Here is a 23,893-nt window from a genome sequence, read left to right as displayed (position 1 = left end):
TGCTTCTCAAAGGTACTATGAGGATGTTTCCATGGATCATATTACTTTAATGAAAACAAGTGTATATACCAATGGAACTTAAAGTCTCTAAAGTACCTTCCTATTTCTTCAAACAACCTATTAAACTCCACTGCAATCTGCTGTTATTACAAACTTATTCAAGCCTACACATAAGACAAACTTATTCAGCACATTCCTTCCATCCTTTTTTTTTTATATTGTCATTGTGATAAATTGCCCCCCACTACCTTGCTATTATCATGGCAGGCTCTAAAATATTTTAAATTTAAACTGCTTAATCATTAGGATAAGATCAAAACCTATTTTTTTTACAAGAGAAACAAGTCAAGGTCTGTGACATTCTTCCTCTAATATCTATTTTATATTCATATATTCTGCAATTACAAATAAATCATTTTCTACTCTTTACCTTCCCACACAGAATCCTTTGTAGCAGAAGATCAATTCCTTTTTTTTTTCTGTTTGAGTTTAGAGAAAGTGCAGTCTTGTTTATTAGATTTTGCGGCCGCTGTTTCTTATAAAATGGAAGAAATCCAGCAGCGCCTGAGATGAATTGGTCTCTGTAGTGTGTCTGCAGCTAAACAACACTGTAATTGGGGTGTCGGCCAACTGTAACACACATATATCTCCACTGTACACACCTCTACGTTAAGACAACTGGAGGTCCCTGAGCTGCTGTGTTGAGTCATATTCCTAATGTGGAGCTTTATTTTGTGCTCGCCGGCCTGATCTTCAGGGAAGAGGAGCGGAGGCGGGAAAGTGAACAAAAGAGTGTGCGAGAAACAGAGAGGACGACATGTGCAAGTGGGACTTTCTGGAAAGAGGTTGCCAAGGTTGTGTACTTCACACCCAGGAATCCTTTGAGGACTTGCCAAAGTTCACAATGTCAGAGGCAGCCATCCAACTTTTCTAAAGCCTTTTGATAGTGGTGTGTTGGTGGGGTTTCATGAAACAGTTGATGAGGTTTTATGATACAGTTGATGGGGTTTCGTGATACAGTTGATGGGGTTTCATGATACAGTTGATGGGCTTTTAAGATACAGTTGGTGGGGTTTCATGATACAGTTGATGAGGTTTTATGATACAGTTAATAGAGTTTCATGACACAGTTGATGGAGTTTCATGATACAGTTGATGAGGTTTTATGATACAGTTGATAGAGTTTCATGATACAGTTGATGGGGTTTCATGAAACAGTTGATAGGGTTTCATGAAACAGTTGATGGGGTTTCATGAAACAGTTGATGGGGTTTCATGTACAGTTGATGGAGTTTCATGATACAGTTGATGGGGTTTCATGATACAGTTGATGGGGTTTCATGATACGGTTGATGGGGTTTCATGAAACAGTTAATGGGGTTCCATGATACAGTTATGGGGTTTCTTGAAACAGTTGATGGGGTTTAATGATACAGTTTATGGGGTTTTATGATACAGTTGATGGGGTTTCATGATTCAGTTGATGGGATTTCATGATACAGTTGATGGGGTTTCATGATACAGTTGATGGAGTTTCCTGAAACAGTTGATGGGGTTCCATGATACAGTTGATGGAGTTTCATGATACAGTTAATGGGGTTTCATCATACAGTTGATGGGGTTTCCTGAAACGGTTGATGGGGTTCCATGATACAGTTGATGGGGTTCCATGATACAGTTGATGAGGTTTCATGATACAGTTAATGGGGTTTCATCATACAGTTGATGGGGTTTCATGATACAGTTGATAGGGTTTCATGATTCAGTAGATGGGGTTTCATGAAACAGTTGATGGGGTTTCATGATACAGTTGATAGGGTTTAATGATACAGTTTATGGGGTTTTATGATACAGTTGATGGGGTTTCATGATTCAGTTGATGGGATTTCATGATACAGTTGATGGGGTTTCATGATACAGTTGATGGAGTTTCCTGAAACAGTTGATGGGGTTCCATGATACAGTTGATGGAGTTTCATGATACAGTTAATGGGGTTTCATCATACAGTTGATGGAGTTTCCTGAAACGGTTGATGGGGTTCCATGATACAGTTGATGGGGTTCCATGATACAGTTGATGAGGTTTCATGATACAGTTAATGGGGTTTCATCATACAGTTGATGGGGTTTCATGATACAGTTGATAGGGTTTCATGATTCAGTAGATGGGGTTTCATGAAACAGTTGATGGGGTTTCATGATACAGTTGATAGGGTTTCATGTTACAGTTGATGGGGTTTTATGATACAGTTATGGGGTTTCATGAAACGGTTGATGGCGTCTCATGTTACAGTTGATGGGGTTTTATGATACAGTTGTTGGGGTTTCATGATACAGTTGATGGGGTTTCATGATACAGTTGATGGGGTTTCATGAAATGGTTGATGGGGTTTCATGATACAGTTAATGGGGTTTTATGATACAGTTGAAGGAGTTTCCTGAAACAGTTGATGGGGTTTCATGAAACGGTGTATGCGGTTTCATGATACAGTGTATGGGGTTTCATGAAACAGTTGATGGGGTTTCATGAAACAGTTGATGGGGTTTCATGATACAGTGGGACTCTTCAAGATGATGTGAGGTGTAAGTGTTTAGAGCAGACAGTGCCATCTAGTGGTCTTTGAAAATGAGGATACTGTATCATGATACCTCATCAACTGTTTCATGAAGCCTCATCAACCCATGCATTGACCTCATTTTCATACCACACTAACATGAAGTCATGCTGCACGTTGAGCATTTTAATGAAACTTGCCGAGTATCATCTTCCTGGCTTGTATAGTTATGACACTGCTTCGTGAAGCTTCATCAACTCATCATTACTTTTTAGTCCATAACAATCTTTAAATTTAGACTACGGTTGATGACTTGTAAACACCTAGGTGTCCATTATGTACTGCAACAATTGAAGCTTCTGTTACTGACAATGCTATCTCATCTGATGTATTGTCATCTTTAAAATGTGACCCATAGATGTGGTTATTGTTTAACATTCATTTATTTTTTGAATCTACAAACATAAAGCAATGGATTTCAAAATAAGAAGCAAAGTTTTGGAGGATTTGGAAGACGATCATGTGCGACAACATCTCTGGATCCTGACCAAAGATAGCGAGGGGCTTTGATAGCGAGCGCCATTGTTGGACAGATCTAATCAGATAGAAGCAATCTTTTTATAAGCGGCTTGCAGGACAAAGCAATCATTTTGTGGTATTTCTAAAAATTGGAGAGTCTAGCATTGCTTATATGATGGAGGTTTTCATTAATAAGCCATAAGATGGAATTGGCTGCGATGAGTGACGGGAGAAATGAATTTTTCTTCCGGGCCTACGAGTGTATGTGTGTGTTAGTGCTGAAGATGAAGAGTGTTGTGTAAGAGTGTTTTTTTTTTTTGCTTTGATCTGTCGTGAAGCACTCGTTGACTAATTGGCCACCGTACTCGGAGAGAAAATGCAAATTGATGCCCGAGCGTTTGATCAGAGATTCACATTTAGTCGATAAAATCACTTTTGCGTTCCATGTTTCCTGCATTCTTCGCCGACGACGTCCAGTTGAAGTCTTGTTTTTATGCTTGTTTACTCAGATGGACTCGGTCGGTTAAAGTCAAGGTTTCTACATTTATTACCGCATTTAAGTGAAAAATAATTGTAAAAGTATAATTGATATGATGTTAAAAAATTAATGTAATTTATTGTAATATTCTTGTCAAATTAGTCGTGCGATAGGTGTCACATTATATCAAACTCTATGCTGAGTTATGGGTTGAAACAGCTGATGAGGTATCATGATACAGTTTCTTTATTTTTTTGAGTTTTCTAAAAGGAAAAATGCAACTTTTTTTTTACTAGATGAATCGTATCATGATACGTCATCAGCTGTTTGATGAGACCCATCACCGGTATAAATAACTTCAGTGTTTTAGTTGGGTATTTTAAAATCTTTATTTGGGTTTTAAAGAAATATTCACTCTTTTTTTATATGAAATATACTATACATTATATATATTATGAAATATCGCAGCAGAACATATTTCTGTGTGAAGTATTCCCTTGAATTCAATGTGTTTTTGTCAAATAAATGTGCATATATTTATGTTATTTCACTCACTTCGCCTTGTTTGCGTTGTTAACACAATGAGTCACAAATTAAGACAAATTTAATTTAGGATTTAAAAATGCAATAATCTGGAGGAGCAACAAGTGAAGCTATTATTACACGGAAGCGTCAACTTTCTGGTTCAAAGATGGGCGGAAAATTCTTCAAATATGTTCTGTCTCTTCGTCTCATCCTCTGCTTCGCTCTCGCTCTCGTCCTCTCTCTTGCCGCTCACTCTCTCTGCCCTCAATGTGTCTGCCAGCAAACGCCGGGCCTCTTAAGATCCGAGCGCTGGCTGGTAGCCGTTAGCCCCGACGTCACGGCACATGGCCGCCCGACTATAAATAACCGGCGGTCTCGTGGCGCCCCGTCCAAGACTGAGCGCCATAGGGAGAGCAATCTGCCGTCTCCCCTGAAGAGAGGCTCGGAGGACACGAGGCGAAGCAAAGGGCTCACTCTGATCCGCCTTCTTCGCGAAGGCCGTCATTATACTCGGTGAACACAGTGATTCCCAATTTAATCCTTTTTTTTTTTTTTTTTGCTGCAGCGAGACAACGGCTGAGAGGAGGGAGAGATGTTTAGATTCTAATCAGAGAGAGCACGACTGAGAGTGAGCTCAAAGTAGTCCATAATTATCCTACAACTCATCGGCGCCGGTCGTTCTAGCTCTGGATTTATTCCACTGAACGTCTTTTCAGGATCATTTTCCATTCAGTTTAATATATATTTATGTCACGATTAAGGAGAAACTTGCTTGGAGGAGGGGCTGCGCTCTCTATATGGTTTTCTAGTTGATGAAGTTAATGGCAGTATTAATTTTTAAAATATTTATACAGGGGCCACATTATGCACTGCGACTGTTGTAAGGGGCCGTCAAGCCAATAGAAAGAAGCATAACCTTTTTTTTTTATTATTTGCCTTGACATTTAAACAAAGCTTAAAGCTTAATTAACTACTTAGCATTTTTTTTTAAACAAAATATGATAAAAGGGCATTTATTCATTGTACTTGAAAAAAGTTTTGAGGAAAAATAAATACTCTTAAATAGGACAAATTAAAATATAAAGGAAAAATGCAAAAATCTTTTTGTGCTGTTGTAATATGTTGAAATTATTAATAAAAATGAATGCAAAAAAATTGTAAGTTAGCTATCGGGTGTTTTTCTAGTTAGATGATTATACTTTGACCTCAAAAGGGCCGCAAAAACACAGTCAAAGGGCCGCATATTTCCCAGGTCTGCCCTAAATTGTGTGTTTTTTTTAATGTACTTCCAACAAAATCGAAATTGCTATCAGAACCAGTAACATTTGGCTCCGAAAATTAATCTTGCTTTTTTTTTCTGTCTGACAAAAAAAGCAGTGAATCAAGTTCAGGGATGTGGAGGGAAGAATCAGAGTGAGGTAAAAAGAAGGAAAAGTCAGGTTAAAAATGAACAAGAAAAAGACGGAGAAGCTCTGTGACTTATTAATGAAGGTAACCTGACATTCAAGTTGGAGCAGAGAAACATAAAAATTGAGAACTATGTCATGAAATATGAATTTTTAATCGATTCATTAATGAATGTGAATCATTTAAAATGAACACGTTAAGCACTGAATAAATTGAATCTATTGGTTCATGTCAATTGAAACATGATGAAAATAAAATAAAAATAAATGTACATTTATGTCATAAATCAGATGTTTTTACGTCGATTTTTTTTCTTTCAATCATATTTACACCTTGAGCTGTAGATGGTTTATCAACGTAGATCTGGAATCGATGCTTCTGATCTAGTTTGGGATCAATAGTTTAGTTGCTGCTCACTTGTGTGTGGATGAAGCGACAGCTGAAGAAGATGTTCCAGCTCCTCCTGTGGCCATATGGAAGATGCAGAAATGCACATATTGACATTGATCAGTCCATTAGCTTGAGTCGTCTTCACGCTCGGGTCCGACTGCGAGCTGACAGGCCGGCTGTGCTTCTCTGGCAGACGTGCTGAAACAAGTGGTTATAGATCTAGAAAATGAAACTTTCGTTTTCCCAACATGGTCCTGAAGGTTTGTTTGTTCCTCTGCAGCGGAGAGCAACCCGAAGGAGAGCAGCCCCTTCATCAACAGCAGCGATGCGGCCGCAGAGAAGAGCCAGCAGTACGACGGCAAGAACATGGCCTTGTTTGAGGTAAAAAACTTCAACCATAAAAACGTCTTTTTTCTTTTAGTGGAGTCATGCTCCAAAACATCCGCTGTGATTTATGAAGGCAATTACTAGATGAAGGGTACAAGGGTCGACCCCACGACTCCCCAAAAACATCACAACTAATGAGGTCACTGTGGAAGTAGAAGCAAGATGACGTTTAATGCTGAACCAGTATTTTATACTTCGCCTTGCTTCTGTTTTTCATGTTGAATTTTTAGCCCAATTTAACTGATTTGATTTGTTTTTAATGATACTGTCATTCTTTATTTGATATTTAATTGGTAAGAAATGTTGATAGCTAACTGTTTTTGAACCCTTGTGTTATCTCGGGTACATAATATTGAGGTAAAAATCAATTATTTTTTATTATTATAATTATTGGGGTTTTTAATGCCTAGTTAATCTAAAACAATAATTGATTTTCCTATTATTACTTATTATAGATTTGCTTCATTTAATTTTATTGACAGTGATAATATCATATCAAATATTGTTCATTAAAATAGCATTTATTTCACGTTTTCCTTTTCTTTTTTTTTCTTTTTTTGTTCTATGTTTGCATTTGTTTAAAAAAATAAAAAAAATAACTACAAAATGATATTTGTTTCATACAGGGTCAAGGTGACCCGGAGGCCCGAAAACAAATGTGTGTGGTATCCCTTGTGTTGCTTCTGTTCTGGGTCACGTTTGTTTTTGGGCATTTGGGTCACCTTGACCCTGAGATAAAAGAAAGAATTATGCAACAAATATATGATTTTTGCAGTTTATTATTTGATATTATTTAAAACAAATATAATTCTGGAATTATAGGAAAGAAGAAAAAAAAGTAAATAAATAAATTATCATTTGATGTTACAAATAAATCCTAAAAAATAATGTCCTGGTTAATAATTTAAATCAACAAATAAGTAGTAAAAAAGGTTTTTACCTCAAGATTATGTATATAAATGATTAATATCTACCAAGGAAAATATGTATAAACCTATATAGGATGTTTAAAAAAGCATGAGATATTAAAACCAATATGTTTATATTTGACTGGATCATGAACATTTTTTGTTGGTATAAAACATCAGCCTGTTTAAAGGGGAAATGTTTAGCACAGAAGAAGGTTCTGACCACTGGCCATGTGTTTGCAGGAGGAGATGGACACCAGCCCCATGGTGTCGTCTCTCCTCAGCAGCCTCGCCAACTACTCCAACCTGCCTCAGGGCAGCAAGGAGCACGAGGAGGCCGAGAACAACGAGGCCGAGTCATCGCGCAAGAAACCTGTCAAGGTACGCACATCCATCCAGACTTACTTTACCTGTGTCATAGAAAACATGTTTATCATTTTGAAAAATGAAAGGAATGATTAGTTGTATTAGTTGCACAACACACAGTAGGCGAGGAAGAAAATTGATATTTCAGAATCTGTTTCTTCTCCTTCTTGTAGAATTCTTATGACCATATTTATTTAAGTAATGTATTTGTTACGTATATATATGTATACTACACAATCATACCAGCATTAAGGAATATCAATCAATCAATCGTATCCAATATCTCTACTTGAGGACAGGAGTCATTACTTGTAGGCAGAATTGCACTGGTTTTTGGTGATGAAATTGTTCACTATTGGACCTTTAAAAATCCATCTTAAAGACTAATCCCCAGAAACCTGATCTGGAAATACCCGGTATTGACAGCAGCCTATTTTCTGGATGAAAAATTATGTTATCAGAAGATAATAACCTGAGCGGTTCACACAGCCATGACAGTCAGCAGGAAATGATGCTACACTTTTGCCTGAAGTCTGGGAAAATATTGACAGATCTGGTGGTGCCTTATATTTCTGTAAGTAAGTATGTAAGTAATTTATATTTATAGAACGCGTTTCCAGACCAGGATCACAAACGCTTAAACAATCAAAACAATACTCAATAAAATGTATACTTAAAAGGTCAAGATAACACCGAGAACAACACAGGAAAAGCCTGGCATTTAACGTAACTTGTAGTGAGCTTGACGACAGGAAACGCTCTTTTCATTATCAATTAAACTATCATTTAATACAGTGGGGGCGATTACATTTTATATAGTGGCCGTTGTGAGGAGCCATCAAGCTGAAATAAAGTAAAATAAAATTAAGCTAAACGTGCTAAAGTTATGATTTTATTTTTATTTTATGTTACTTTTATTTTACCTGATATAAACATGATATAAGTTTATATTTAGGCTACAAAAACATTTCTGAAACAATTTAGTATACACTGAGAAAAAGTTGGTTTTTAATGCAAAATTAGTATTGAAACACTGACAAATGACGAAATGTCCTTTTATGTAAGATTTTCAAATAAAAAACACAGGAATTAAGGTTATTTTTTCAGATGCAAACTGATAAATTATTTAAAATATATATATATCCTTTGTTTGAGAATTTTTTTTGTATCAGAACAGTAGATAAAATATTTAACTTTTGGAATACCTGGAAAGCATGGACATCGGAACACGAAACCGAGAGTTTATTCATTTATTTAGTATGAGCAAAATGTCTATTTATTTTCTATAATATATGATTTTTTTTAATTAAAGTCATATTTTTAGGCTAGTAATGTCCAATGATTCCAATGGTTTGATTTCCCTCCACACAATTGAACTCTCCATAGAACACGAAAATAAACAGCAGAAAATGCTCAAATCTGCTCTTGTCATCTTTACTTCTCCATCCGTCCTGTCCTGTATCTGAATCCAGGTCGATGGGGCAGCAGCCGGATCAAAGAGGCCAAGGTTTTTCCTCTCCACATTTAACTCTATAACAGCTCTCTGTAGGAAACACAAATGTGTTTCCAAAACAACTGTGTTTCAAAGTCTCTCCAGCTACTCATGCCAATAGTACCACACCGGAGTATAGGATGCATCTCAACTAGCTACTCCGCGGTTCTACTCTGAGTCTCTCCGGGATGACGAACTCAGGGAGTCTAGGTTCCCTGCCTGCATCAAAAATAAATGTTTTCTTCTTTCTGAAGCTCATGGCTACAGGCAAAAGTAGGAACCCCCTCCAGGGAAGGTTTAATTTTTAGTGAATTCAAAATGAAAGGAGAGGAATCATGAATATCCAACACTGTGATTCATCTCTGCAGGATGGTAAACAGGGATTATTATGAAAGCTGGCGTATTGTCTTCTTCCATAAAACTTGCACATCATTCCTGTTTACCTCCCAAATCCTTGGATCTAGATGTTAAACACTCACTTGTGATCCCCCTCCTCACAGTCCCCCTTCTGCTGAAATTGACTTCAAAAGATTATGTTTTTTACATTCCTCCCCGTTTGATTGACGGATAGACGGCTGCGTTATTAATCTAGCGCGGGTTTATGCAGAGCAGCGAGACGTGATCTGGCAAAGCCGGAATAAAAAGGTCACGATGATGACGCAAATAATGAGCAGCATCACGGCGACATGGTGCTCATTTTCGTAGAGAAGTGTGACCTTTTTTTTTTTCCATCTACAAATAGACTCTAGACTCTGATCATTTGCAGGGAAACATTGCTCTGTCACTTGGAGTCGCTCCACAACTGACAGGCTGACAGTGTTTGTACCACCTTTGACACCGGCTGTCTGGAGCTGCCCAATCCTCCCCCCAAAAAATATAGACATATTTGTCCAGATTCTTACATGCAGCTCTTTTTTTGTTCACTTTCCCGTCCTTTGCCCACTGGGGTTTAAGATGGCTTTGAAATGTTGTCAAAAATAAACAAAGATTTTGGACTTTTAAACTATTTAGGTTACAAAAAAATTGAGAAGAAATTCAGTATACACTGTGAAAAAGTAGTTTTTTAATGGAAAATGAGTGAATAAACCCTGACAAATGTCATTTTATGTAAGATTTTCAACTAAAAGTCTATTGAAATTCAGGATCCTTTTTTTCAGATGCCAACTGATAAATAAATATATATATATATATATATATATATATATATATATATATATATATATATATCTTTTGTTTGAGATTTTTGTATAAGAACAGTATATCAAATTTAGAGTACCTGGAAAGCATGCAAGCATTAAGTGGACATCGAAACACGAAACCGAGAGTTTATTAATTTATTTAGTATGAGAAAAATGTCCATGTATTTTCAATAATATTTGCATAATTTGAAATACAGGTATTGGTACAATTAATTTACTTTTAGTTGAGTTTTTAGGAGAATCGTATACATTATTATACATGTCAATTACCACATGGTATTGTAGTCCAAGAAGTATGTTTCAATTTCCTTTTGTTTTTATGCATCAAAATAAAAAAAAATATTACGTGAACGAGACTTTTTCTTTTGCCCCAAATAAGTTTGTATGAGCTTCGCCCCCAGTAATTAGTCTCCATCATTTTTACTTAAATTTTAAATATTCCTTGAAGTAAACATATGTAGAGCTTCAAAAAAGTATCTGAGTGTGTTCAAAAAGTAGCTCCACTCCTTGCCTTGGTATGAGTTGAGCTCGTCATTGGGACCTTCAGACCACCACTAGATGGCGTTAGGGGCTATAACAGTTTGAGCTAAACACCACATGGTTTAAGATGTTGTACCTTCACACAGTACGATCACAAGCTTTAAAGCGATGCTAGGCGATTTGAAGTCGAGCGACGCCAGTGGACTAAAGTGGTAGAGTTTAGCCCGACGAGAGACTACATTTCCCATGAGCCCGTGTTTCAAGACTTCTATTGTCTGAATGAAGGATGCCGATGAGGTAATGAATCAGATTGTGGATAATTAAATATGATATGCGATATGAAGGCTTTGTAAATAACATAACTTTAACTTTGTTTTTGTACCGTAACCCTCCCCCCCCCCACCACCACAACCAGTGTGATATGTATCATGTTCACACCATCCCAAAGAACTTTTACAGTGAAAATAAAAATCACACAAAGACCTCAAGTTACGCTATATGAGTCATTCAACTAGTTTTAAGTCATCACATGTTTTATGAAAAATTTTCTGTACAAAAGTATTAAGGCTTGACGGATGGAGAACGTCATTACGAGCAGAAGACGCCGGCGAAGCTAATGTCCTCTCCCTTCAATCTCAAAACAGGCTCCGGCCAGCAGCAGGAAAAAACCTCTGGCATTGAAATGAAATCTCTGCAAAGAATCTGCAATAACCAATGCGAGACACATCTTCCAGCTTCGCAGGTTGTCTGCTCCACAATTTCCATTTAGTTTCCATAGCAACGTCTTTTTAAAATAGCAGGCGAGCGTCTAAATTTGGTGCCTGATAATAAATAGTTGTTGTCTTGCTCTTACATTAGCCCGAGAGGGAGCTTGTTTTCAATCATCCCCTCGGAAAAAATGACGGGAGTGTGTATCATGTGTCGCTGCCAAAACATGTCACCGGCGGTCGTCGATACCTTCATGATCCTTGACGCAGCGAGGGTGGGGGGGTGGGGGGACACATGGGACCAGCTCTAATCTCCAGAACTCCCATACCTTAATTAGTATTCCTGCTTCACACGGCGGCTGCTTCTGCAATCAGAAGCCCATTGCTCGGGCAATCTCTCCATCACCATGAGAGGCTTTTCATTAGGACGCCCGTGGCATTTTATCGCACACACAGCAGCCTCTCTCTCTCTCTCTCTCTTTCTCTCGCTCTCTCCATCCCTCGCCTCTGCTCCGAGCATCCCTCCACCTCTCCCGGCTCGCTCTCCATCTTGTCCTCGTGGCTCCTCCGCGAGCGGGTGAGTCAGGAGGATATCGTACGATCGGTTTGGTTTGTCACAACGTAACCAAATTACGTGTTTTCATGATCTGCCTTTTTGCAATCGTAGTCCAAATTGAGTCCAAAAAAAATGTCTCTAACTTGCAATTGATTGTGTGTGAAACACATTTTCTCTTGAATTAACCTTCTTGTCTCTCTTAATTCTTAATCCTTTCTTGTTAGAAAACAAATCTTAAACTTGGTGGGTCAAGATATTGACATACTTTGAAAATATTTAATGCATTTATTAGGTCTTTAACTGTACACGATCAGATTCAAACTGTTCCTTAACGCATCGTGTTCGGTTTAGTTCACAGTGAACTGGAACAGTGACTAGAAAATATTCTCTCTCTCATGCACACATATCAATCTGTGGTTTAATTTGTGTTGTTTTGTAAAGGTGCAACTCTTTTCTCTATTAATTATTAATTAGCTTTATTGACTTTCTCAAGACATTCTACTGAAGTTTACCTTACCGCTCCTTCTTGTAACTCCCTACTTCACTCGCTTCAAGCTTTAGTTTTTTTTTTCTTATTTCAATCCAAATATAAAGGGACAAAGTGCAGCTTAGAAAATTGATATCCAACCAAACCCAAAATGTTGTGACATTTAGGCCTTGAGTTTTACACATTTGATGTTGAAACTGTTCTATGGAAGATTTAACATATTTGTTATTGGCTCCCCCCACTGTTAGAACAGTGAAAATGCAACAGTTTAATTTAATTTTCTCTTTCTTAAAAGCCAAAAAATCTAATTAAATTAAATTTTGCATAGTTTAGGTTGATGTTAAGACAGTAGCTCACGAGTAATACTTCATGAAACGTTCAAATTGAGCAGATAATGTTTTGTTTTTTTCCAAGTATAAAATGTTACCGAGTGCTGCTTCAACAGATCAAGCAGTCACAGCATGATGAAGGGAAAAGTTTCATTTTTTAAATTTATTTTTTAAAATGAGGACTGAATGAGTGGCAGCTGGTGACGTCGTCTCTAAGGTAACTAGAAGTCGTTATTCATGCATTAGCCTAAATAAATCCCTCTACGGGCGAACCTCTTGATGGGAAGACATAATTCTATCCCCTGTCCATCCATCCCATTTACAGCCGAATGTCCCCCACATGAACGTTGTTTCTGGTCTTTTTATGATCCTGCTCGGAGCGCTGCACTCAGCCTCGCCCCACGCCTCCCCCCATCTTATTAGACTGCTACACGGGATCAGTATTCCCATCAGCAGTCCTGTGAAAGACAGATCTTGATTAATGTCAATTCCTGTTACATATTACAGCCGCGTTCACAGCCGACTTAAACGAAAATTTCACAGCTCATATACCCTCCACATATTGACATAGGTTTGGGGTTTTTTTACTTTCCAAATCAAAGCCTGACGCTTCGCGTTCCTTGATATCGATTAACCTCCTTCGTGCCTCAAAAATAATAACCAGGAATTACAGTCGCTGGGATAGACGATCATTTGTTCTCCACATCTGCCGTTTTTATTATTTGTGGAATCATTAACGGTATTTCTCTGGGCGTAACATTTTTATAAAGAAAAATTGTATTAGAAAATCATTTTAATTTTGTTACTTGGAAAAATAGGCCAAACTCTTTTATCTGTTTAAGAAAATGTAGTTTTTAACGAAATAGGAAAACATCGTCTGCATATAAAGCTATTTTGTCTTTCATATTTCCAGCTTCTAGAAAGTATTTTGATCAAGATATTATTGTGTGAAACAAAACATTTAAGTAACTTTATTACGAATAATAAAATAAATCAATTTTAATTATGAGAATATGAAATAATTCAGTACCAATCAAATGTTGTGTTCAAAAAAGGTACAAAATATACATCAAAGCAGAGAAATATATTGTTTTTTAATTATTTACAGATGAATTAGTGATGTAACACAACATTTATGGAAATATGAATGTTTATATTTAGAACTAGATATTTAAGGTCAAACCTTGCCCTTTAAAGTATATACTTTATTGAATATTGTTTTGATTGTTTAAGCGCTTTGTGACCCTGGTCTGGAAAAGCGCTATACGAATAAAAATAACTTACTTACTTAAATTTTAAAATAATTAGGTGCAATTTGTTTGTAAAAAGTTGCATTTTGGTTTGAAGAAGGTGAAACAACATATGCTTAAGATATGAAACTAATTCTAAAAGATAAATAAATACATTTTTATGGTATAAATACATTTTTATTATAATTTTTAAAATTTATAAACTGGGGCTAAAAACAGAATTATTAGGAACATAACTCTTGTAGAGAGTTAAAAAATGTTAACAAGTTTTAACAGAAAGACAAAATTAATTTTATGGATAAATGATTTGGTGTTTCCACATGTAGCAACTAGAGGTTTCAGTCGCAGAGTTTTTGAGATTTAGAATTTTCTAGAACTAATTTGGAGAGAACCTTTCTCCCCGAAGAACCTTTTCTTGGACGTTTCCCAGATGACTTGAGAATGACCCGGCCACAAGTTGACCTTGCGGGGACAGGTTCATGCGTGGCACGTCTGAGTGGCCCCTTCCTTCCACTGTCCGATTAATAATTCAGGTGCCTGAGCAGAAACGCATTTGGCCGATCAAGCGTCGGACAAGTGGAGCGTGGTGATGCTCCTGCAGCACCTATCAGACCTCACACCTCCATCGAAGGAGCCGCCGCCAGGCCTGTTTCACCTCAACGCTCGCTCACAAGGATTAAGGCCGCTTTTGACTGAAGTCCATTATGTGAGACTTAGAAACACGAAGTACCGCTGCTGTCTTTTTGACAGCAATATTAGGAATTTAAATCACCTGCTGATTTTAATGCTTAAAGTAATACGTCGTCACATTCTTTAGTAAAAAAAAAATCCTGTGAAAGAAGTGCAAGGAAGAAGCTGTTTTGTCAGCCATAACAGGTTGCCAGTGTGTTCTACTGCCTCAGGTCCTGGATTCCCATCCCCTTCCACTCCCACTCCATACCTTCCTCGTGCTCCTCTGCCCTCCTTCCCTTTCATTTGCTTTTCCCCTGAAGCGAACATAGATGGTGAAGTTTCTCTCTTCAGTCATTTCTTCTCCACATCGTGTGTAGCGGAGGAAAATGACTACCTGTGCTGGTCTCAGCACTTCGCAGATATCCAAAGGTAGATGGAAATGAAACTGTGGCGTTAAAAGTGAGCAGGGAAAAAAAAAGGTAATTACTGGATCCAGTCTGTGGAGGATGATTTACTGTGCAGAATCAACATTTCTCAAGGTTGGCAGGGAAGAAAATGGAATTGACGGAAGAGTTTTTGGTTTGAACTACATGGTCATATACATCCTTGGCAAATAGCTCCGGTCGATGATGATGTACCTGTGCAGGTAGTTCTACTCCTTCTGACACTGCTCTTCTAAAGTGTTTTTCTGCCGTTGGATGACACATAATAGCCCTATAAATTTCGAAATCACTTCTTGTATTGTCTATTTCAAAGAAAGTCAGGCCAATATTAGAATGAGGTCCAACATAGAACCACTTCTGAAACTCTGTCTACCATTGCCATTATTACTGACTGTCTTTTGCACTTTACACTTCTACTACTACTTAATTTTATTTAAACATTTCTCGGATTTCTTTGTATAAGACATACAAAGACATGTAAAAGGAAAAATTGACTATAAAGCTGACTTACTTGATACTTTCATTCAATTAATTTCATCAGGACCATTACACACATCTGTAAAACAACCAATAAACAATTCACAAAAGTATATTGACCTTGACGACCTCGAGGAACTTCAGGCCGTTCAACTTCTTTTTAAAAAAAAATACAATACGGAGGAGAAAAACCATCAGAAACATCCAAAATTATCGGGAATGTACCCCTAAAGTAGGTAGCCCATGGTGGCGAAACTTTCTTTTAGAAGGCCTGCCCAAGAACAGGTGATGCCCTAACCCTTGAAGTGTTAGCAGTACTTATTGATCTGTAAGCTGGGTCATGTAACATTGTGCAAACCCGGCAGCTTTAGTGGTCAGATCCTGAGAAACCCAATCAGGTGCTTAAGATCAGAAAGGCATGAAAATGGTCAACTTGGCTTCACCCTGGTAGAAAACCCTTTGGATTGGCATTTGAGTGCGCATGTTATGGCAGGGCTTTTATTCAGGGGTTACTTCACTCGTCAATAACTGCAAGATGAATGAGAGCTTCCTGGTAATGGGCCGGGTCTGTTACTTACTCAGGATGTAGACAACATCACATACAGACATAGTAAAATGTCTGCCTGTGCACTTTGGACAGTAAAACATTTAATATCATAAGGTATTGGATAGTTTTTAGAGAGGATGCAATCCAACTTTTAGTTGATGTTGGAATATAGGATAGGACAATCCCTTAAACAGAAGAAAAAAAATACATTTTTAAATACAAATCTCAAATTTTAAAGGACACATTTCAACAGAATGTTGACACGGCATTAGCAAGTACTTCTTTCATAGTGTAAACTTATTTTCTTGTTTGAATTGAATTAATGTTTTTGTTAAAGCAATTTTAATTGACCTGCTTTTGTTCTGACTATAGAATAACTATTTCAATGGTCGACTGCTGCATTCTTTCTTCTAAAGTTTGATTGATTCGAAAAGGGGTGTACATAAGCTTAAGTGTACATAAATGCTAGTCTTCAAAAAACTTTCTAGATTAGTACAGAAAATATCGAATAAAAACAAAGAAAACATTCTGACTTGTATTATATAAGTTACTATACTATGATTGTACCTGTCTTTCCCAATTGGGAAATCCTTCCTCCATGTGGCCCCTGAGCTAAAATGAGTATTAGTGCCCTGCATTAGAACCTCATAAATTGCCTGCTGTCGTGAAATTGTAAGTAAGTAAGTAAGTAAGTAATATATATTTATATAGCGCTTTTCGAGACCAGGGTCACAAAGCGCTTTAACAATCAAAACAATACTCAAAACAGTACATACTTCAAAGATCAAGACAACACCGAGAACAACACAGGAGTTCGAGAAATTCAAGGAAAAGCCTGCACAAATAGAAACGTCTTAAGATGTTTCTTAAAGGAGTCAGTAGACTCCATCAAGCGCAAAGAGAGAGGAAGATTGTTCCAAAGCTTAGGAGCAACAGCCTGAAAAGATTTCTCTCCTCTGGTCCTGAGCCGTGTGCGTGGAACCATAAGTAGATTCTGATCCACAGACCTCAGAGACCGAGCTGGGGTGTAAGGCTGGATCAGATCAGTGATGTAAGGAGGAGCCTGACCATGAATAGCTCTGAAAGTAAGAACCAGAATTTTAAAGTTGATCCTGAAAGAAACTGGAAGCCAGTGAAGAGTTTTAAGGACCGGAGAAATGTGAGTTCTTCTACTAGAGCGGGTCAGAATTCTCGCTGCAGAGTTCTGAATCAACTGCAGGCGAGACAGCTCCTTCTTGTTAAGACATGAAAACAAACTGTTACAATAGTCCAGACGAGAAGAAACAAACGCATGGATTACAAGCTCCAGATCATGTTGTGACAGCATTTTCCTAAGTTTAGAGATTTTTCTCAGTTGAAGGAAACAGTTTCTGGTCAGTTTTCTACAGTGTTGAACAAGAGACATGTCTTTATCAAATACAACACCCAGGTTTCTCAGGCTCAGTTTGACAGACTGACCTAAGTCACCCAAGTACTGACTCAACCCTGGAATCGTATCATCAGGAGCAATCACCAGAGTTTCAGTTTTGTCCACATTAAGCTGTAAAGTGTTTTCACTCAGCCATTGTTTGATTTCTAGCAAACAATTGACTAAGCTGTTCAGCCTTTGGGGCTCAGTTGGGTCAAAAGAGCAGTAGAGCTGGATGTCATCAGCAAAAATGTGATAAGAAACATCTGGAAATCTCTGAATGATTTTACCAAGGGGAATCAAGTACAGCAAAAACAATAAAGGACCCAGAACAGAACCTTGAGGGACTCCACACAACAGATCTGCCGATTCAGACCTCATTTGATTGGCAGATACACTAAAACTGCGCCCAGAAAGGTAAGATGAGAACCATTCTAACACAGACCCAGACAGTCCCACTTCATCCCTTAGTCTTCTCAGCAGGATCTGGTGATCAACTGTGTCAAAGGCTGACGACAGATCCAAGAGAACCAGAACAGTGAATTTACCAGAGTCAGCTGACATCATGATGTCACTGGACACTTTCAGTAAAGCTGTCTCCGTAGAGTGATGTTTACGGAAGCCAGACTGAAACTTCTCATGGATGTCGCTCTGATCCAAGAACAAAGACAGCTGCTCGGACACCACCTTCTCCAAGATCTTGGACAAGAAAGGGAGCTTAGAAATAGGCCTGAAATTACTGAGGTCAGTTGGGTCTAAGCCTGGTTTTTTGAGCAGAGGCTCCACAATGGCATGTTTAAATGCATTGGGAAAAACCCCTGTGGAAAGGGAGAGGTTCACCATATTGGTAACCCAGGGGCCAATTACATCAAATACTTTGATAAAAAGCCTACAAGGAAGGACGTCATCTGAGCAAGAGGAGGGTTTCATCTTGTTCACTAGTGCTGAAATATCACCCAAAGATACAGCAGTGAAGGATGACCAAGAGGAGGAGATGGGCTCAGAGACAGTAGGGGTTCCCAACAAAGGGGGAGAGATTTTCTCTTTGATCAATTTAATTTTGTCAATGAAAAATCTCAACAAAGCATTGCTGTCAGCTTCACAGAAGACCGGCGTGATTTGAGGAGCAGGAGACACGAGAGAATTAATCGTGTCAAACAAAACTTTGGGGTTTTTCCTATTTGCTGCTACCAGTTTTCTGATGTAATCAGATCTAGCAGTTTCTACCATCTCATTGTAAGAAGTCAACAGATCCCTGAGGTGAAGTCTGTGCACCTCAAGTTTAGTAGACTTCCAGAGACGCTCAGTCTTTCGACAAAGTCTCTTCAGACTCAGGAGATCTTCATTTGTCCAAGGGCACCGTTTTTTCTGAATTTTCAAGTTCGATTTAACAGGTGCCACTTGATCCAGTATTTCAACACAATGATCAGTAAAACAGTGAATCAAACTGTCCACATCTGGACAGTCATCAAAGGAAAGACGGTCAAACATAGCAGAAAAACTGTCTGCAGTATCGGCTGAGATGACACGCCTCTGAGACCTAACTTTCAAAGGCTTAGGTTCAGGGATGAAGTCCAGGTTGAACAAGACAAGAGAATGATCACTCAGATGGACATCATGTACAGATACATTAGAAATGTTCAGGCCAAGAGTAAAAACTAAGTCTAAAATGTGGCCTTTTTGATGAGTGGGTTCAGAAACATGTTGCTCAAAATTAAAGGCTTCAGTTAAAGTTAAAAGTTCTTTAGCAGAACAAGATGTGACGTCATCAACATGAAGATTAAAGTCTCCAAGAATAAGAACAGATTCCATCTGAATAATGGAAGATAAGAAGTCACTAAAGTCTTTCAAGAACATCGCCGCAGGACCAGGCGGACGGTAGATTGACACACAATAGAAAGGTCTTGTAGAACCAACCAAGATCATCTGAGACTCAAAAGAAGTGAATTCCTGTGTCTGAATCACTTTGCAAGAACAACTCTCCCTAAAAACAGTAGCAAGACCTCCTCCACGACCAGAGAGGCGAGGCTTCCCCAGGACAGCGCTCCCTACTGGACAGAGTTCGTTCAGATGAATAAACTCTTCCTCTCTCTGCCAAGTCTCAGAAAGACTTAATAAATCCAAATTAACTCTTGTGAAAAGATCATTAAGAATAAAGGATTTATTAGTAATGGAGCGAACATTAAGAAGTCCCACATTCAGCACCGATGACGTCACTGACGACGCTGCGTCACTGACAGGCGCGCAGAGCGGGATCTTTTGAAGCGAACAGCGGTCACGTGGGTTCACCGGACGTTGGTAACGGTCGCGAGTGAAGTCCTCCATCGACTCTCTGATGTTGAAAAGAGCATCACGATCATAGATCCGAGATGCTTGATACATATCTTAAGTGATATGAGCATAATATCCGGACAAGTAGTCGTTAAAACGACTGTTTTTGGCAATTATTGCAGGAGCTTACGTTTCAAGCAGCCGATCAAAGGCTCACCAAATACAATGTAAAAATGGCTACAGGACTAAATATTATTATTTCCAAGACCACACAGGTAAATTTATGATACATTTTTTCAGCGCCTTATCTAGTTTTGGATAAACTAGACTAGGGGTCACAGACACTAAAGGAGTTGCCCTTTAAATAGACGTTTTAAAGAGTCAATAATGTGTCAGTGTATTAGTGGAATGTCATTTATCATCCATCATTATATATATCAAGATGTTTCTGGTATAGTGTCTACGAAACTGATGGTAGCCCAAACAGTGCTCTTTCAGTAGATCATCGTAAAAATGTTGGTGACCCCTGTACTTGACAGCGTAACATACTAGTACGGGGGGCGACCTTCCGGTTTTGCTAGTAGGAGTAATCAAGTAGACATCAGAATGCTAGCAACTCCTAAATTGTCAACAAGAAAAATTGTTGTTTTTTTGAGTTCAGGCTGGTGAAGCTTACTCCATAGCTTAAATGCCAGACAGGGTTGGGTGTAATGAACCGTGTACACAAAACCACTGCTGTCGGAGTCTGGGTCTTAAGTGTTGGGTAGAAGGTCTGGCCTGGTGAGGGAGCGAGTGCTAAGTGGCAGTGCATCAGGATGCAGTGAGTCTGAAGTAAACAAATGTATCGAATCATCCTGTTGTGCATCAACAACACCTGAGCCATGCATTCGGTAGAGGGGTTGAGTACACTTCCCGGGGGGCTCAGTGGGCATCTGTTCCTTCCTAGTTCAGTGGGGCCGTGCTGAGCTACCTGTGGCTGTGCCTCCATCAGGGCTCCCTTTGCTCTCAGTGTTTGAATCTCCGGGGGAATCATCGCACCGTTGGCTCCGTCCCCGTTAAACACATGCACTCCGGCTTCATAGATGCTGTGTGTTCGTCAGCCGATGTTAGGACTGGACTTCCATCGTCGAATAAACAAATCAAACCGCTATAGAGGAAAAATAGCAAAGTGCCCCTTATAAGAGTTTCTAGGTTTGTCCCACGAGACATCCACCGACTGAAAGACCCGACAGTAGAGCAAGTACTTTGCAGCAAAACTAAATAACGTTTCTCTTTTAGGTATATTGTATCCTTTTTAGGAGCGAGTTAGCATCTGGAACAGTTGTGTGAGTAGCTAAGTTAAGATAAAGCGTGAAAAGAAACTACGAGATGGGATATGAGAAGACAAACAAGGAGTCTTAACTCAAAGGTTCAAATACATATCAATAAAAACATAGTGTCTTCCCAGCTATATCTGCTAGCCAGAACTAGCCAACACTTAATCACGATACCCTAAATTTTAAAGGCAAACTTTGCGTCGTCATAAATAATTCAAAGTCCAAATAAAGCCAAATCCATACACACACCTGTTGTGTAAAACTCGATAAAACCACATTTTGCCTTAGATGAAATTAGACCCCAGTTTTCAACCCTTGTTTTGCTTAATTTGGATTATAATGCATGACTTCAGCAGCAGACTGGTATAGAAAGCTTACATTCAAGGCCAAACGCATTACTCAAATCTGTTTGAGGACAAACGGTAAGCCATGGATTACATTCATTCTGTATTTTGGACATAAATCTTTGTTTTGTCTCTTGATTCCTCACCACACATGTATGGTCACATTTATGTTTATTACCAGGTATTTTCCAGTTCGCCTGTGATTACCTCTGATGCCGCTTTGTGCAGCTGCAGCACTTCGGACCTGAGAGGAGAGTGCTGATGGCAGGAGAACTCTGACTCTTACACCTGACCGACAGTTTATATTACGCACCGCGTCCCCGAAGGGCCGACCGGTGGAAACTCACTCCTTTTAATTACAGAGTTGCTGTCGAGCGGAGGATCATATAATGAAAAAGTTGGAGGCGAATATTGAAGCTGAAACCTCCACCCAGGAGATAGTGTGGAGTCGTGGCTAATATGAAAAAAATAAGGAATTCAATTGTTGATGTTTGTCAGGGTAGCAATAACTCTGGGCTTTATGGTTTGTTTCCTTGTAGGGGGATTTTTTTTTTTAAACACATTAAATGTTCTTTTGAAAATGAAAATACCTGCATATGATATGCCTACAACTATAGTGTCAAGGCTATGGTCCAGATATTTATCTTATAACATATGAAAAGAAGCCAAGTAAAGTTGATTCAGTGACAATTTTTTTAATAAATAATGCAAACCCTTGATGAATAAGTTTCCAAAATATACTGTAATGGGATGAATAAATTCATAACTAGTATGTTAATAAAATTTAATTTCCATTGAATAAAACTAGACAATAATGTCAGTTTTCATTGAACAGAACTAGATGAAAATATTAATGTAAAAGATAATTATCGTTCAGATATTTTTTTGACTAAAACTAGACTAAAAAAGGCATAAGCTAAATGAAAATATAAACTACTTATCCTTAATGACTCCAAGTGATTCAAGAAAGATGCCAAGTATCCACCAGCAAGAGATCACTACCTTGGTTGGCTAAACTTTAATTATCTTATTTTGAGAACAATGGCTTCAGATTTACTGGTTTTGATCCACAACGCTTCCTCTATTAAAAAATAGAAGTCAAAATTCACTTAAGTGCTCTTTAATTGAAAAGAAATCAGCTTGGCTGGAGCAGCCATAGAAGACTTGATTATTTGATAAATATTTGAATAATCACAAAAGAAGAATGTTTATAAAGTGAATTCCTTCACAAACAGCTAATAAATGTCTGCAACAAACCGAACATGTTCTTTATTGACCTTTCAGGATTTTAACAACCATTCCGCCCATACTACGGGGAGAATGAAATAGTACACAGTCCAAACAGTGTCCCAGGAAGAGGTGTGAAAAGGCATAGTGGGATACAAATTGGACTTGGCCCATTCTGGGCCTGTTGCGTGAAAGTGTGATCCCTTAATTTTCCCAATCAGTATCACTTACTAAAGTTGTGGAATCATGAGCCAATGATTGATATTATATTATCTAGGTTGTGTTACTTGTCCTCAAATCTGAGGTAAGAGTTTCCGTAGAGACTTGGCGAAGCACTTTCTTAGAGGATTCAAATTTGACACCTGCTTTTGAGCATGTATCTGATTAAAGTCACCACTTGCCACGACCTGCCGCTGTTCGTCAACAGGTTTTGCAGAGTGATAATGTTGCTAATTGTATTTCAGTGTGAGCCGCGACTGTTGTTTGTCTGCAGTGAATTAGACAATAATTCAATTTTGCAAACCTGTGTGGACTCGCTCTGATGCCTTCACCGACTGCTCTCTGCATAATTAATACCGGAAAGTGCGTCTCTTCAAACACATCAGAACGCTTGCATCACGACACAATTTTCATTCCTTTCATCTCGGTCGCTTCCTGGATGATTGGTCTGATTAATCCAGTCAGTCTCTTTTCTTCCGAAAAATCCTTTAGCTTCTGCTATATTAATCCCCTTCATTCCATTGTTTTATCAGTTACTGTTTGACTTTCGCAGTTGCATCACACTTCACAGTTTACAGACATCTCAGGTGGATCGCTCGGAATCTTTAAGGCATTCCGATTCCAAGACAATGCGTTATCGATTTGAGATCTGAAACCAATAAAAGACAAGTTCAAGAATAAAACAAAGTTGTTATGGGGACCGAGACAACATTAAAGTCTGCCATTGTTAAGGCAAAGTAATAGCTTTCTATGAAGAAAAAGGAATGTATCTCTATAAAAGGTTGAGACCCAAAGCAAAGACTTCTAAAGACCAAGATGAGAGCAAGACAGTTCAGTGTCGAAATACTTTTGCAAGACTTTAGATAAAGCTTCATCTCGTCATAACCAGTTCTGGTTTACACAGATGTGTCTTCCAATGAATCAGCAGAAGCTT

General features: G+C 38.4%; 1 protein-coding gene across 2 annotated transcripts in view; it reads left to right on the top strand.

Moving 5' to 3' along the window:
- Positions 1–23,893, top strand: part of slc12a5a (solute carrier family 12 member 5a) — a 102,517-nt gene that overhangs the window by 46,295 nt on the left and 32,329 nt on the right. For both annotated transcript variants that reach the window (XM_087801689.1, XM_087801688.1), the window contains exons 2-3: positions 6,155–6,255; positions 7,413–7,550. In XM_087801689.1, coding sequence (XP_087657815.1) covers positions 6,155–6,255; positions 7,413–7,550 — 239 coding nt within the window. The remainder of the gene's footprint in view (positions 1–6,154; positions 6,256–7,412; positions 7,551–23,893) is intronic.

This window comes from Callionymus lyra, chromosome 10 (assembly GCF_982586985.1).
Source record: "Callionymus lyra chromosome 10, fCalLyr1.hap1.1, whole genome shotgun sequence".
NCBI classification, from domain to species: Eukaryota; Metazoa; Chordata; class Actinopteri; order Syngnathiformes; family Callionymidae; genus Callionymus; species Callionymus lyra.
The sequence above is the reverse complement of the archived record's forward strand: the minus strand, read 5'-3'. Positions and strand labels throughout refer to the sequence as shown.